Genomic DNA, 15,436 nt, shown 5'->3' with positions numbered 1-15,436 from the left:
ACCAAAATGACTCCCAGCTTGACAGCTTCTATTCTGGGTTTTGACTATGTAGAAGCTTACATTTAATTTCCTATACAAAAACTCATGAACTAAAAATCAAAGCTTCATCAAAGTATAGGGACCACTTGGGAGCTCCCCATTCCTATTTCAAACTGTTTGAGACCCTACTTGCCTCCAATTTCTAGAATTAGGTATTGAATCTTGGATCATAATGCTCTCTGCACACTGTTTTTGAAATCAATCACTAATTCATCACCACATATAATTCCAAGTAGCTGGACATGCAATTTTACAACTAGCAGATAAAGAGCAAGCTGAAGCAAAGGATGTATGCAAAAGCTGAAAATGAAAATATGGCTTGAACTATTTATGAACCAATGCATGTTGTCAACAGCAGAATATTATTACCTTTAAACATATTACGCACAATTATATGCAAATGAATCATGCAAAGACAAGCTGTGCTTGATTGAAGTATGATGTCAAGGAGAAACATTGACATTTGGTGATGGTTGCACTGAACAGCTGTTTTGCTTGCCACTCTTCTTCAGAGATATCTGCATTTACACATTGAAACCAAAAGGTGATAGTTAGAAGAGCTGCTGATGAATAAGAATTAACTAATTGCATCCATATCTTCAAATGAAGTTTTGTGGTTGGTATATTTTGATGCAATATTACAAGCGAAAGTACTAGTACACCAGGATATATAAGATCTTCGTCAGTACCAAAGGATTCGAGTGCTTCTTCTAGGCATTTTAATGAGATCCTCTTGACTTTTCCTGCATTTTCCCCAAAATTCATTCTTCCACTACAGAGTAAAACTTAATTTGTAAATCTCAGTTAGCATGCCTATAAAAGAAGGGAAGTTTGATCTTCAATAACCAAATATTCCCAACAACAAGAGCACAATAAAATTGCAAATTTTTGCAACATTTGAACTAAAACTCAAGTTAACCAGTGACCTGATATCAATCAGAGTCAATAATGTTAAACTAGTCAAGGATAGCACAAGTTAACCATGGCGCGCTAGACATGCACAAGAGATGAAATTTCTGATGGATGGAAGCCCACTAACAGTTAGAAGAATCTTATACTTTTGCAGTCTGGTTTGAAGATCATCAACAAATCATTCAGTATATTACTCCAGCATGAATTTACACATTATAATTCTTTGTTGAGGTTATACATTTTCTTGCAAGAGTTGTTGAACTCTTCATCTTATCCTTAATCACCAGTGTTGGATAAGGAAACCTGGACTTGGATTTCCACTTGACACTATAAATTGATGGGAGAAACTATGGATTTTTTTTTATAAGAAAACTAATGTACCCATTTGGGTATTTGCACCCCAATCCAAGTAACAATATAGTTTGAAGCATTCCCATGACCTTTATGTCACAGATGAAATAATAAGTAATTTTAACATTACACGAAAGTCATCCTCTATTATGATCAGATGAAAACAACAAATGAGAAAAAGAAAGAGAAAAAAAAAAATCTGCTGCTCACCAGTAGAGTTTGAGTTGCTGCCATTCAAGCCTGATAAGATAACATCATATCCATCCAAGATTGACTGACATGAAATTTTACCAGAAACAGAAAATAGTATGCTATTGTTACAATATAAGAAGTCATGCATTACACTTTAGTTTAAATCACACAAATAAATAAGGAAAATAGGAGAAATGCACAAAAGTCAAGGGAGCAATATAAGTTGGCATTAACACACTAAAGCAATTGCAATATATTTCCCAGACAAAATCAAGAGAGAAATTTCTTTTTCATTGATAGACCTGCCCTGTAGAAGGGAAAGGTTCACAAACTTAAACTACATAAGCAAATCAAAATAACAGTACAACTCAAGGTTTATTTGTAGGGATATTTGTTTTTCTAATTGTCCTGCTAGAAAGCTGGCATTTCAGTTCCAGCTCATTGTTTCTTTGTTATTTCAATTTATTGTTTCCTATTTTTAAGCAAAAAATCACGTCCAGTTACTTATTTTTCTGAAGTTAGTAGTTGTTAGTGGCTGATTATTCTCATTTCAGTTTTTGCCCACTTTATAAGTGGCAGCTAGATAGGAAAGTTTGTTATTCTCTTCTTGTATAAATTCTGAAATTTCCTTGAATAAAAATGAGCTGGATTTCTTTCCTTTTTGCTTTAAACTTCTGTTTTAATAGTGGTATTAGAGCACTATTTGATCTTACAGGACCAAAAACAAAAGCTTTTCAACCCAAAAATCAAATGGCATCCAGCAGCCAATCTTTAAACCCACCTATCATCTTCACCGGTCAAAATTATCACATTTGGTCAGTAAAGATGCAAGCTTTTTTGGAAGCCTATGACCTCTGGGAAACTGTGATTGAAGAGAAACCAATACCTCCTCTACCAGCAAACCCCACCTTAGCCTAGATTAAATTCAACAGTGAAGAAAATGCAAAGAAATCCAGGGCCAAGTCACTCATTCAGAATTCAGTGTTTGATTCTGTGTTTTACAGGATCATGGCTTGCAACACAGCAAAGGAGGCTTGGGAGAGGCTGAAAGAAGAATACCAAGGCAGTGATAGAGCACGCCAAATGCAAGTGTTGAATCTGAAAAGAGAATTTGAGTCCCTAAATATGCAGGAGGATGAAACAATTGGTAAGTATGTTGATCGAATCTCCTTAATTGTTAATAACATTAGACTGCTTGGTGAGGAATTTGCAGACTAAAGGATTTTAGAGAAAGTTCTTGTAACTCTTCCTGAGAGGTTTAAATCCAAGATCTCCTCTCTTGAAGAGTCCAAGGACCTAAACAAAATCTCATTAGGTGAGCTGATGAGTGCTCTTCAAGCACAAGAACAAAGAAGGACTATGAGATAGGAGAGGATCACTGAAGGAGCTTTTTCTATGCAAAAGCAATATTCTGGTAAGGGAAAGCAGCTGCCTAACCAAAAAAATAAGAGCAAGCATGATGGAGGAAACGTTAGTGAAGGGTCAAAGAAGTCATTCCCTCCTTGCAAATACTGCAAAAAAATAACACACCTGGAAAAGTACTGTTGGTGGAGGCCTGATGCCGTATGTGGCAATTATAAGCAGATGGAGCACATATCCAAGGTCTGCAAATCCAAAAACAAAGCCTCCAAATCTTCACAAGCTCAATTGGTAGATGCAACTGAGGCACAGGAGGAGCAACTCTTTGCAGTTTTTTGCTTCTCAACGAATGACCCCTCTGATGCTTGGCTCATTGACAGTGGTTGCACACATCATTTGTGCAATAATGCTGAGATTTTCAGGATCCTTGATGATACTTACAATTCTCGAGTAAAGGTGGGAAATGGAGAGTTCCTGAAAGTCAAAGGAAGAGGGTCAGTGGCTGTTTCAACAATCTCAAGTATCAAAACTATTCCAGATGTTTTGTAAATACCTGGTATTAGCCAAAATTTGTTGAGTGTTGGACAGATGCTTGAAAAGAACTACTCACTATTTTTTAAGGATCGAACATGCTCTATTTTTGATCCTTCTGGAATAGAACTATTCTATGTCAAGATGAATAACATAAGTTTGTGGTAAATTTTGAAAAAGCAACTGAGCAGGCCTATATAAGTGCTTCACAATCAGTTACAAACTTGTGGCACAGAAGGCTTGGTCATGTCAATCAGAGAAGCATTGATGAGATGAACAAGAAGGGGCTAGTGGAAAATATGCCTGAAATTTCTTATGATGCTCAAGTTTGTGAGATCTGTCGGCAGGGTAAGCAAACAAAGCTACCATTTCAAACTAATCAAGCATGGAGAGCCAACCAGAAACTTCAACTCATCCACATTGATGTGTGTGGCCCAATGAAAACCAAGTCCTTGAATGGTAACAATTATTTTCTCCTATTTATTGATGACTGCACCAAGATGTGTTGGGTTTATTTCATTAAACTCAAAAGTGAAGTCTTTGATGTTTTTAAACAATTTAAAGCTTTAGTAGAGAATCAATGTAATCTTAAAATTAAAGCTTTAAGATCTGACAATGGTGGAGAATATACTTCTTGTCAGTTTGTTGAATTTTGTAAAAGTGCAGGCGTTGAACATCAATTGACCTTACCATACACCCCACAACAAAATGGGGTGTCTGAAAGGAAGAATAGGACAATAATAAAGATGGCCAGGTGTCTTTTGATTGAAAAATAAATGCCAAACCAATTCTGGGTAGAGGCAGTTAATACATCTGTCTATTTATTAAATAGACTACCCACAAAGGATTTACAAGACAAGACTCCATATGAAGCTTGGTATGACAGCAAACCATCAATACACCATCTCAGAATCTTAGATGTATATGTTATTATCAAGTACCAGAACCCAAAAGAAGCAAGCTAGACAATAAGGCCCAAAAAGGTATTTTCATGGGCTATGGTTCATCATCCAAAGGCTACAAGATTTTCTGTTTGAGAATAGAAAAAATAATTTTGAGTAGAGATGTGAAGTTTGATGAGGTAGTTGCTTGGGATTGGGAGAATCAAAAGGATGCTCATACTCCTCTCTATCCAAAAGTGCTGCCTCAACTTGCAGCAGATGAATTGGGGGATGATTTTCCTTTGAAGGGTACCAGAACCTTGGAGGACATTTATCAGAGGTGCAGCTTGGTTGTCAATGAACCAACAAGCTATGCTGAAGCACAAGACTCTCAACCATGGAGGAGAGCTATGCAAGCTGAACTAGACATGATCAACAAGAATGAGACCTGACAGCTGGTGGATAGGCCAGCAAATCACAAGGTGATTGGTGTAAAATGGGTTTTCAAGACAAAACTCAATCCTGATGGCTCGATATACAAACACAAAGCTAGATTGGTGGTGAAAGGCTATGCATAACAATATGGTGTGGACTACCAGGAAACATTTGCTCCAGTAGCAAGGTATGACACAATCAAACTTCTTCTTGCACTTGCAGCTCACAACTCATGGCAGATTCATCAACTTGATGTCAAATCTACCTTCTTGAATGGCTTGCTCACTGAAGAGATTTTTGTAGAACAGCCTGATGGTTTTTTAATTCTTGGTAAAGAGGATCAAGTTTATTGTCTAAAGAAGGCCTTGTATGGCTTAAAATAAGCTCCAAGAGCTTGGTATGAAAGGATGGACAGCCATCTCATCCAACTTGGCTTTAGCAAAAGTCAGAGTAAAGCTACCTTGTATGTGAAAAACATAAATGGTGAGTCCTTAGTCGTTTCAATTTATGTTGATGACATGCTTGTGACAGGCAGCAAAATTGAACTAATTCAAAAGTTCAAGTATGAAATGGAGAAAGTCTTTGAAATGACTGATCTTGGAGTCATGAAGTACTTTCTTGGGATGGAAGTGATGCAGCCTAATGATGGTTTTTTTATATGTCAGCAGAAATACATGTCTGATATTTTACACAGGTTCAAAATGCAAGATTGTAAACCTGTGAGCACTCCAATCTCCACTGGTTTGAAGCTTGGCAAGGATGAGAATGCTGAAAAAGTGGATGAAAGCATCTATAGAAGTTTAATTGGCTGCCTTCTGTATCTTACAGCAAGCAAACCTAACATTCTATTTGCTGTAAGTTTGCTCTCTAGATTCATGTATTCAACTAAAGAAACTCATCTTACAGCTGCTAAAAGGGTGTTAAGGTATATCAAAGGAACCAACACACTTGGGATTTTCTTTCCAGCATCTGCAGGAAAGACCTTGAAGCTGGTTGGTTACTCTGACAGTGATTGGGGTGGCTGCGTTGAAGACTCAAAAAGCACTTCTGGATATGTATTTTCCTTAGGCTCAAGTTTTTTCAGCTGGAGTTCAACGAAATAAGAAACAACAGCTCAATCAACAACAGAAGCAGAGTATATTGCTACTGCCTCTGCTGTAAACTAGGCTATCTGGCTAAGGAAGATGATGAAGGACTTGGGGTGTGAACAAACAGAGGCTACCAAAATTATATGTGACAACATTTCAGCAGTGTCAATCTCAAAAAATCCAGTGTTTCATGGCCGGACCAAGCACATCAAGATCAAATTCCATTTTATTGGAGAAGTTTAACAATCTAATGAAGTGTTACTTGTTCATTGCTCATCTGAGAATCAGTTAGCAGACATTTTTACTAAGTCTCTACCAAAAGAAAGGTTCAAAGATTTGAGATAAAAAATTGGTGTTTGTCAGTGAAATGCCAAGGAGGAGTGCTAGAAAGCTGGCATTTCAGTTCTAGCTCATTGTTTCTTTGTTATTTCAATTTATTGTTTCCTATTTTTAAGCAAAAAATCACGTCCAAAAATAGTTGCTTATTTTTTTGAAGTTAGTAGCTTTTAGTGACTGATTATTCTCATTTCAGTTTTTGCCCACTTTGTAAGTGGTAGCTAGATAGGAAAGTTTGTTATTCTCTTCTTGTATAAATTTTGAAATTTCCTTGAATAAAAATGAGCTGGATTTCTTTCCTTTTTGCTTTAAACTTCTGTTTTAACATGTTCAACCACTGACCTATTGTTTCAGTGACAAAGTTGTGGATAAGATGTGTATCAATATTAAGACCATAATTTTCAAACCAAAATTTGAATAATCTTCCTTTTATGAGTTGAGAATTGTTGTGCACACAAAAATATTACTATTTACGTGCATCTACTAGCATGTTATTTTTCACTATTTATCGAAGCTTTTTTTAAGATTACAATGGACCAAGCCCCTCATCAATGAGGATTTTTTTGCAACTCGAGGAATATTTTCTAATTAGAAAAAGATATCTCCATAAATTTTATTAGAATTTTGAGTTATAAATCTAACGAAGAATCAAATTGGAAAGTAAGATTTAGTGTGAATTTTATAAACTGATTAAAATAATATAAATCTCTGTAAAACGAACAAAACGCATCAAAATATGACGGATTTTCACAAATACGTCAACTTGTAGATCTTTTTTCTAAAGTGCAGTGCTTTACTTTACAATTTTATCCTAGCTAGTAGAATCTTGGACCATGTAAAACATGAATTAGTCGGTTGTCTTTATCATAGCAGGGCCTTCAATTGACACCCCTATCCATGGAAGTGATGACCATGGCAAGGGATTAAAGTAATTCGATTAATGTCCTTAAATTTCTTCTCATGCTATGATGAATTTTGGATAGTAAAAATGTATCATAGGCTGCTAGCCAGGGAAATCAAGGCAGGTGACCTGCTAATTTTTTAAATACCAAACGACGTTCTCTTTCCCTTTCAGGCTATGTCTTGTGGTGAGGGGAATTCCAATTAGAAGGAGCACTTTTAATGGAAAGGTTTTCTTGAATTCGAGCAAGGCAAGATTCTGATCATGATTGCACGACGATGCTGAAGAGGAGGAATTCAGAGAAAAACTTAGCAAATAAAGAAGCAGCTTGAAAATGCAAGTGAAAAAAAAGGAAGCTGAAATAGTGAGTGAGCCATATCAGATGCACCATCCTGTTGCATATTTTCTGGAATGATTCTTGTACAAACACAGAGAAATTCTAGTAAGCCTGTGCCATTAAGAATTTTTTTTCCCGTTAAGAACTTCATTTGAAGTGTTTCCGGTAATTGGTTCTTTTTGTTAAGTGAAAAAAGTGAAAATTACATAGAATATACCTTATGGGAAAAATCTTATTAAAATGTCTAAAAATTGGCAACAACTCATGGATTTTGAAATGAGTTTTCAAGTGTATATATATATATAGCAACCACATATAATTAAGGACAATTAGGAAAGGAACTCAGCCCAAACAAGACAGAAAATTAAATTGAAGTATCAAACAGATACAGACACCACACCAACTCCAACTTTTGACATACAAAAACTTTCTTTATTAAATAACAGAAAGAAAGAAAGAAGCATGACAAGTGTGCAAGATTTGCCCCTGCATTCATATGCCGAACTGTATCTTCATTTGCCAACAACTATGGACCTCCTTACTTATTCTCACTGCCTACCAAGGTAGAAAATTCACCAAAATATATGTAAGAAATTTACGCAAAATTAATACAATCTTGCAACAATGACATCAAAAATAGTGCTAATTAAAGATGAAAATAATTTATATTCTAAAAAACAATATTTGAATAAAAAGAGAGAGAGAAAAAAAAAAAGGAAACTTGATTATGATGAGATTATATGCGAGGCAGGAAATATTACCTATAAACACCATTTGTGCACATTCAGAAGTCTCTATTGTGTGAATAATCTTTAGTTGTTGGATCTTCTTGGCTTTCGACGTCTCTTACCTTCAACCATCCTCACCAACCACATAGGTTTTCTAGTTTTGAACACAACATATCCCATTGCAACACCAAATATTACTCCACATCCATACCCTGCCACAACAGGTTTCCACCCAAATCCAATTTTAGATTCGGAATCACCTTCTTTTGATGCTGTTGGTTGTTGCCTCTTCTCACTGTTACAATTTTTCAGCGGAAATCCACAAAGTCCCAAATTTGCTTCATATGAACTGGAGTCAAATGTGTTGAATTGCTTTCCTTCAGGTATGGGTCCTTCCAGTCGATTATGTGAAACTTGAAATATTTGCAGAAATGTCATATTTGCCAATTGCGTAGGAATCCTTCCAACAAGAAGATTTGAAGAGAGGTCTAGTGATTCCAAGTTGTTCAAATTCCCCAATGAAGGTTGAATATTGCCTGTGAGACGATTGTGAGATAAGTTGAGCAGCTTAAGTGATTTAAGCTTTCCAATTGACTGTGGAATTATCCCTGTGAATTTGTTGCTTGACAAATCAATGGTTGTGAGAAGTGTTTGAATTTTCACCAATTCAATCTCCAATCCTTTGAACGTCAGACTCGCTGAATAATCATAATTATAGTTTGGTGAACCCATGTATTTCATATTCACACCAACATTCATCATTGCTTTGAAATTATTGAAATACTCTGCAGGTAGAGGCCCACTAAACATGTTATTGGAGAGGTCAAAAATTCGTAGCTTTGAGAACGAATAATTGGTAGAGGATCCTTTCACCAAACCATGGAGTTTATTGGATTGGAGCACTAGAACTTGCAACTCAGGAAGGGTTTCCAGAAAATGAGGAAATGTGTCATCTATATTATTGTTGCCAAGATCTAAGATTTCCAAAATTTTGCAATTAGAGATGGACGGTGGGACTCTCCTTCGCAATTGATTGCCATTGAAATTCAAATATCTTAAGCTGCAGCCTACTGAAAATGGTTCAGGAATGGTTCCTTGGAAATTGTTCATGCCCAAATGCAATACCGAAAGGGCATTGCTAAAATTTCCCAAACATTGTGGGATGACACCATTCAAACTATTGTTTGACAAGTCAAGAATTTGGAGAGATTTCAGCTTGCAAATTGTAGAAGGAACTTCTCCTACCAATTTATTGGATGAAAGAATGAGAAAACTCAAGTACACAAGTTTGGAAATTGAACTTGGTATTCGGCCATGCAACTTGTTATTTCCTAAATCAATGTAACCCAATTGATTATCCTTGAATGGACCAAAATGACCAGTGAGTTGGTTATTGTTGAGGACTAAGGTGTACAGTTGAGGAAGGGTAAACAGAGAGGGTGGTATTGTTGCGTTTAATAAGTTATTGGACAAATCAAGGTAGTATAGACTTAAAAGCCTGTCTACTTGGAACATGGGGCCGGTAAACAGATTATTTGCTAAGGAGAAAAGAGAAAGTTGTGTGAAGTTTGAAAAGTAATTTGGAATTTGACCGCTGAGATTGTTATTTTGAAGGTACAAAACATGAAGTTGTTGGAGGTTTTCAAATGAAGAGGGAATCTGACCATTGAAATTGTTATAAGAGAGGTCTAATTCCAAGAGTTTCTTAAGATTTTGAAGTGAAGATGGAATTTGACCGCTGAAATTATTATGAGAGAGGCGCAACTCAATGAGTTGAGTCAACCTACCAAACAATTCCAAATTTGAACCTTCAAAGTTGCAGGCACTGAGATCCAAAGTTTCCACAGACCTTAAATTATTGATAAAGTCGTGTTCTAAATGTATTTGAATCTTTGTTCTAGAAAGAGATAGGGACTGCAAAGAATTATTCCAATCATGCCTAGGTAAGGAACCATTGAGACCTTCATTTCCCAATAAATCGAGCAATTGGAGGTTTGGTTGTTGAAATACGTTGTCTGGGATTTTTCCTTGCAGACCACAGTGCTCAAGTTTGAGAGATGCCAAAGAAGAAGACAAATTCATCAAAGAACTGGGTGCAACTAAAGACATGTTTACATCATTCAAGTTAACTTCTCTCAGCTTGGATAGGTTTTGAAAAAGCTTCTCAAAAGTCATTGTTTCTAGTGTCAGATGATTATTAGAGAGATCAAGCAAAGCCAACTTAGATAAATGACTCATATCTGGGATTTTCCCTTGCAACTTACATGACACGAGTTTGAGAAATGCCAAAGAAGAAGACAAATTCATCAAGGAACTAGGTGCGACCAAAGACATGTTTACAAAACTCAAGTCCAACTCCTGTAACTGGGTTATGTTTTGAAGAAGCTTCTTAAAAGAAGTGGTTTCTAATATCAAATCATAGTTCCCAGAAAGATCAAGAAATACCAGTTTAGACAGATAAGAAATTTCTAAAGGAATTCGGCCCACGAAATCCGAGGAACATAGGCTAAGATATGTTAAATTTGAAAAATGGCCAAATTGAGATACAATTTGAGAGTTGTTAAAATCATTGAAAGAGAGGTCAAGCTTTTGGAGATGATGAAGGGAGAAAAGACTATTATTAGAATGGATGGTACCATAGAGCAAGCTGGCAGAAAGGTTAAGGCCAATTACATTACCTGTTCCTATGTCACAAATGACCCCATCCCACCAACAGCAATCTGTGCCCTCTTTCCAAGACTTTGTTTTGGTATAAGGGGAATTCCAATTGGAAAAGGTTTTCTTGAACTGGAGTAAGGCAAGACTCTGGTCATGTTGGCACAACATTGAAGTAGAGGAATTGAAAGAAAAAGATAGTGAGGAAGAAGCTTGAAAATGCAAGTGAAACAGAAGGAAGCAGAGAAAGTGAGCAAGCCATGGTAGACTCCCCATTTTTGTGAAGATATTTAGAAGCAGAAGTGGAAAGCTAAATTTAAAAGTTGAGATAAGAAAGATGTGTATGAGTATTGCTATTTATAATCCCATGAATGAATTTGCATATTATCAGATGTTAGTTTCTAGTCTTTCTTTTCCTCAAAACAATTTCTTGACTCGTCCATTCTACTAACAATGACTTGACTCATTTATACTGGTTATTATATAGTTTAAGCAATTGATTATTTCATGTCATATAGCCATGTATTAGCTGTTTTGTAATAAAGTCATGCTTTTGAAGAGAAATAATGTTTAATTTATATTTAAACTGCTTCTTCCACAAGTTGATCAAGAATGAAGACAATCTTATTAGTATTTTTAATTAAGGATTAGTCTTCAGCAGTCAATGATTTTGATAATTAATAAGTATTATACTATTGCTTAAACCATTGGAATACATAAAGAAATGTGTATGGGGTTCATACTTCTTAGAATTCTTTAATCTTGTCCATTAAATTAACAAGTAAAGAACTTCTATTTGTCAAGGAATTGCATTCTATTTTTCCAAAGCCAACAAACATGACAGTGAAATAATGTGATGTATAGAAAAAACTAAATAAAATTTGGGAAATTTCACAGATGATCATCTTATTTGAGTTTAGCACAAATAAATTTCAATGCTAATCTTATAAAAAGTAAAACAACAATAATAATATAATATAATATATATACTATAATGCTGAAAATGAGAAAACATTAAATTTCTAATAACAATGGCTTGACTCATTTATTTCAGTTATTATATAGTTTGAGCAATTGATTATCATGTCACATAGCTCGTATGTATTTGTTGTTTTGTAATAAAGTAATGTTTTTGAAGAGACAAATGTTTAATTTATATTTAATTTACTTCTTCCACAAGTTGATCAAGAATGAAGACAATTCAACTAGTATTTTTAATTAAGGATTAGTCTTCAGTAGTCAATGATTTTGACAATTAGCAAGTATTATACTATTGCTTAAACCTTTGGAATACATAAAGAAATGTGTTTGGGGTTCATACTTCTTAGAATTCTTTAATCTTGTCCATTAAATTAACAAATAAAGAACTTCTATTTGTCAAGGAATTGCATTCTATTTTTCCAAAGCCAACAAACATGACAGTGAAATAATGTGATGTATAGAAAAAACTAAATAAAATTTGGGAAATTTCACAGATGATCATCTTACTTGAGTTTAGCACAAATAAATTTCAATGCTAATGCTCTGCAGCCTCACTATGAATATGCCATCCTATACTATTTAACAATGACAAGGTATTCATGAAATTTGAAATGATTTTTCAAGTTTAGGGATTTTAATTTTAATTTTTGATTTGACAGTTAATTTTTTTTTCATTAGGGGAATTTTTTTTTTTGCCAAGTTTAAAATATTTTGTTATTTTAAATTAGTAAATTTGTTAAAATAATGTGAATTTTTAAAATCATCCAGACATCAGTTTGAATGCACAAGAGTTAAGGCCAATGTCTCTGATCGTAAGTATCTATAAATAAGAGTTTAAATAAATTGATTATTTTGGAGATTATTGAAAAAAAAATTGTATAAAAATAACTAACAACATATAACTAAGGCCAATAAAGTTGTTTGCTTCTATAAAGCCAAGTGGTTGAGGCAGAAATCGTGGGGTGGCTTGGTTCTGATTCGAACCTATCCACCCAAGTGGTGAAAAAAAGGAAAGATAATTATTAGTTAAATGAAATGATAATTAATTTCTAATTTTTTAGTTATGCCATGTTTAATTATTATTTAAATAGAAAAGATTACTAATAAGCTTCCATACATTAGGCCAATTTTGAAAGGAACTCGGTCTAAACATTACAACATCAAATTATACAGAGTTTCCACACCAATTCCCAAGGAATATAATTGTGGAAAATCTTTATTTGTCACCCAAAAAACAGAAAGAAAGAAGTAACAACAGAAACTTTAATCTATAATTCTGACTAGAGATTTGTCCCTAACTCCTGAGCTGCTATTCTTATCCATGCTATTGCTATGTATGGACTTCCGGCACAATACATCTCGGACCGCATCTCCATTTGGCTGCAACTCTATCTTCTAATTATTCTTCAACAAGGTAGATAATTTCACCACAAATGAAATAAAAACTGTATAAATTTTATGCCATATGGATACTTACTTACAATTATAATCACGCAAGCTCATAGTTCTACTTCTTAGCAGGAAAATATGATCAAGTATAGTGCCAATTAACAACCAATATGAATAATTTGGAAAAAAATTATGTTGATATACGAATTAAGCAGAGATTATGAAACAAGAAATATCATGAAATATTCCCTGAAAACGCTATTTCCATTAGTAAGTTTCGCTTATATGAACTGTCTTAATTTTTGAACCTTTTTGGCTTTTGATACCCTTCAACCATCCTTTCAAACCATACAGGATTTCTTGTTTTAAACGCGTCATGCTCCATTGCTATACCAAATATTACCCCACATCTATACCCTGCCAATATACACCCAAATCCGATTTTTAGACTCAGAATCATCTTCTTTTGATGCTGCTGATTGTTGGCTCTCCCTGCTATTACATTTTTCTAGTGGAAATCCACAGATTTCCCAATTTTCCTTCATATGAAGATTTGTCGAATGTTTTGAATTGATTTCCTTCAGGTATGGGTACTTCAAGTTGATTATGTGAAACCCAAAATACTTGTATAAAAGTCAAATCTACTAACTGCATGGGAATCCGTCCCACAAGAAGATTTGAAGATAGGTTTAGTGACTCCAAATTGCTCAAATTCCCCAATGATTGTTGAATATTGCCTGTGAGTTGATTGTGAGATAAGTTGAGTTGCTTTAGTGATTTAAGCTTTCCAATCAACCGTGGGATTTTTCCAGTGAATTTATTGCAAGACAAATTAATAGTTGTAAAAAGTCTTTGGATTTTCACGAACTCAATCTCCAATCCTTTGAGTGTCAAACTCACAGAATAATCATAAGAATTAGCTAGATCCCTCATGTATTCCATTTTCACATCACAGTTCACCATTGCTTTGAAATTATTAAAATACTCCATAGGTAAAGGTCCGCTAAACATGTTGTTGGAGAGATAAAAAATTCTTAGCTTTGAGAACGAATAATTGGCAATGGACCCTTTCAACAAACCATGGAGTTTGTTGGATTCTAGCACTAGAATTTGCAACTACGGGAGAGTTCCTAGAAAATGGGGGAGCAAGTCATCCATATTATTGTTTCCAAGATCTAAAATTTCCAAATTTCTACAGTTGGAGATGGACGGTGGGATTCTCCTTTGCAATCGATTGCCATTGAAGTTAAAATATCTCAAGCTGAAGCCTAGTGAAAATTTTTCAGGGATGGTTCCATGGAACTTGTTCATACCCAAATGCAACACTGAAAGATAGTTGCTAAAATTTGCCAAACATTGTGGGATGGAACCATTCAAAAATATTTGACAAGTCAAGAATTTAAAGAGATTCTAGTTTGCAAGCTGCAGAAGAGACTTCTCCTATCAATTCATTGGATGAAAGAATGAGAACTTTCAAGTTCACGAGTTTAGAAATTGAACTTGGCATTAGGCCATGTAACCTGTTATTGCTCAAATCAATATAACTCGTCAGATTATCCTGGAATTAAGGTAAGGTAAATAGAGAGGATGGTATTGTTGCATTTAATAAGTTATTGGACAAATCCGGATCGTGTAGACTTGAAAGCCTACCTAATTGGAAGGGGATGGGGCCTATAAACCGATTATTTGATAAAGATAAATACGAAAGTTGTGTGAAGTTCATAAAATAGATGGGAATTTGACCACTGAGATTATTGGTATCGAGGAACAAAAGACGAAGTTGTTTAAGGTTTTAAAATGAAGAGGGAATATGATCATTGAAATTGTTGTAGGAGAGGTCCAAAATGAAGAGTTGCTTAAGGCTTCCAAATGAGGATGAAATTTGACCACCGAAACTATTATTGGAAAGGTCCAACCTAGTGAGTTGAGCCAACTCACCTACCAATTCCAAATTTGAAACTCTAAAGTTGCAGCCACGGAGATACAGAGTTTCTAACGACTTCACATTCTGATAAAATCATAGTCTAAATATACTGGAATTTTTGTCCTAGAAAGATCCAAGTACTGGAGGGAGTTATTCTAATTATACTGAGGTAAGGAACCAGTGAGATCTTCATTGCCCCATAAATTGAGCAATTGGAGGTTCGGTCATTAAATTATGTTGTCTGGGAATTTGCCTTTCAATTCACAAAACTTGAGAGGGAGTGATGATAAAGAAGAAGAGAGATTCATCAAAGAACTAGGTGCCACCATAGACAGGTTTACTCCGCGCAATTGAAAGTCTCTTATCTTGGTAAGATTTCTATCAAGCCGGTCAAAGG

The 15,436-nt window shown here is 35.0% G+C and overlaps 2 protein-coding genes across 2 annotated transcripts; one reads left to right on the top strand and one right to left on the bottom strand.

Moving 5' to 3' along the window:
- The first annotated feature begins 5,107 nt into the window (after positions 1-5,107).
- Positions 5,108-5,803, top strand: LOC131173059 (uncharacterized mitochondrial protein AtMg00810-like). Its single transcript, XM_058134711.1, has one exon. The coding sequence runs from the start codon at positions 5,108-5,110 to the stop codon at positions 5,801-5,803; it is 696 nt and encodes a 231-aa protein (XP_057990694.1).
- Positions 5,804-7,704: 1,901 nt separating this feature from the next.
- On the bottom strand, positions 7,705-11,166 carry LOC110661270 (receptor-like protein 9DC3). Its single transcript, XM_021819865.2, has 2 exons — positions 8,124-11,166; positions 7,705-7,917 (listed from the first exon to the last, which is right to left on the bottom strand). Exon 1 carries the CDS (start codon positions 11,019-11,021, stop codon positions 8,175-8,177), a length of 2,847 nt encoding a protein of 948 aa, XP_021675557.2. The 5' UTR covers positions 11,022-11,166; the 3' UTR covers positions 7,705-7,917; positions 8,124-8,174.
- Positions 11,167-15,436: the final 4,270 nt, after the last annotated feature.

The sequence above is a fragment of the Hevea brasiliensis genome, chromosome 14 (assembly GCF_030052815.1).
Source record: "Hevea brasiliensis isolate MT/VB/25A 57/8 chromosome 14, ASM3005281v1, whole genome shotgun sequence".
NCBI classification, from domain to species: Eukaryota; Viridiplantae; Streptophyta; class Magnoliopsida; order Malpighiales; family Euphorbiaceae; genus Hevea; species Hevea brasiliensis.
This window is presented reverse-complemented; position numbering and strand designations above follow the sequence as displayed.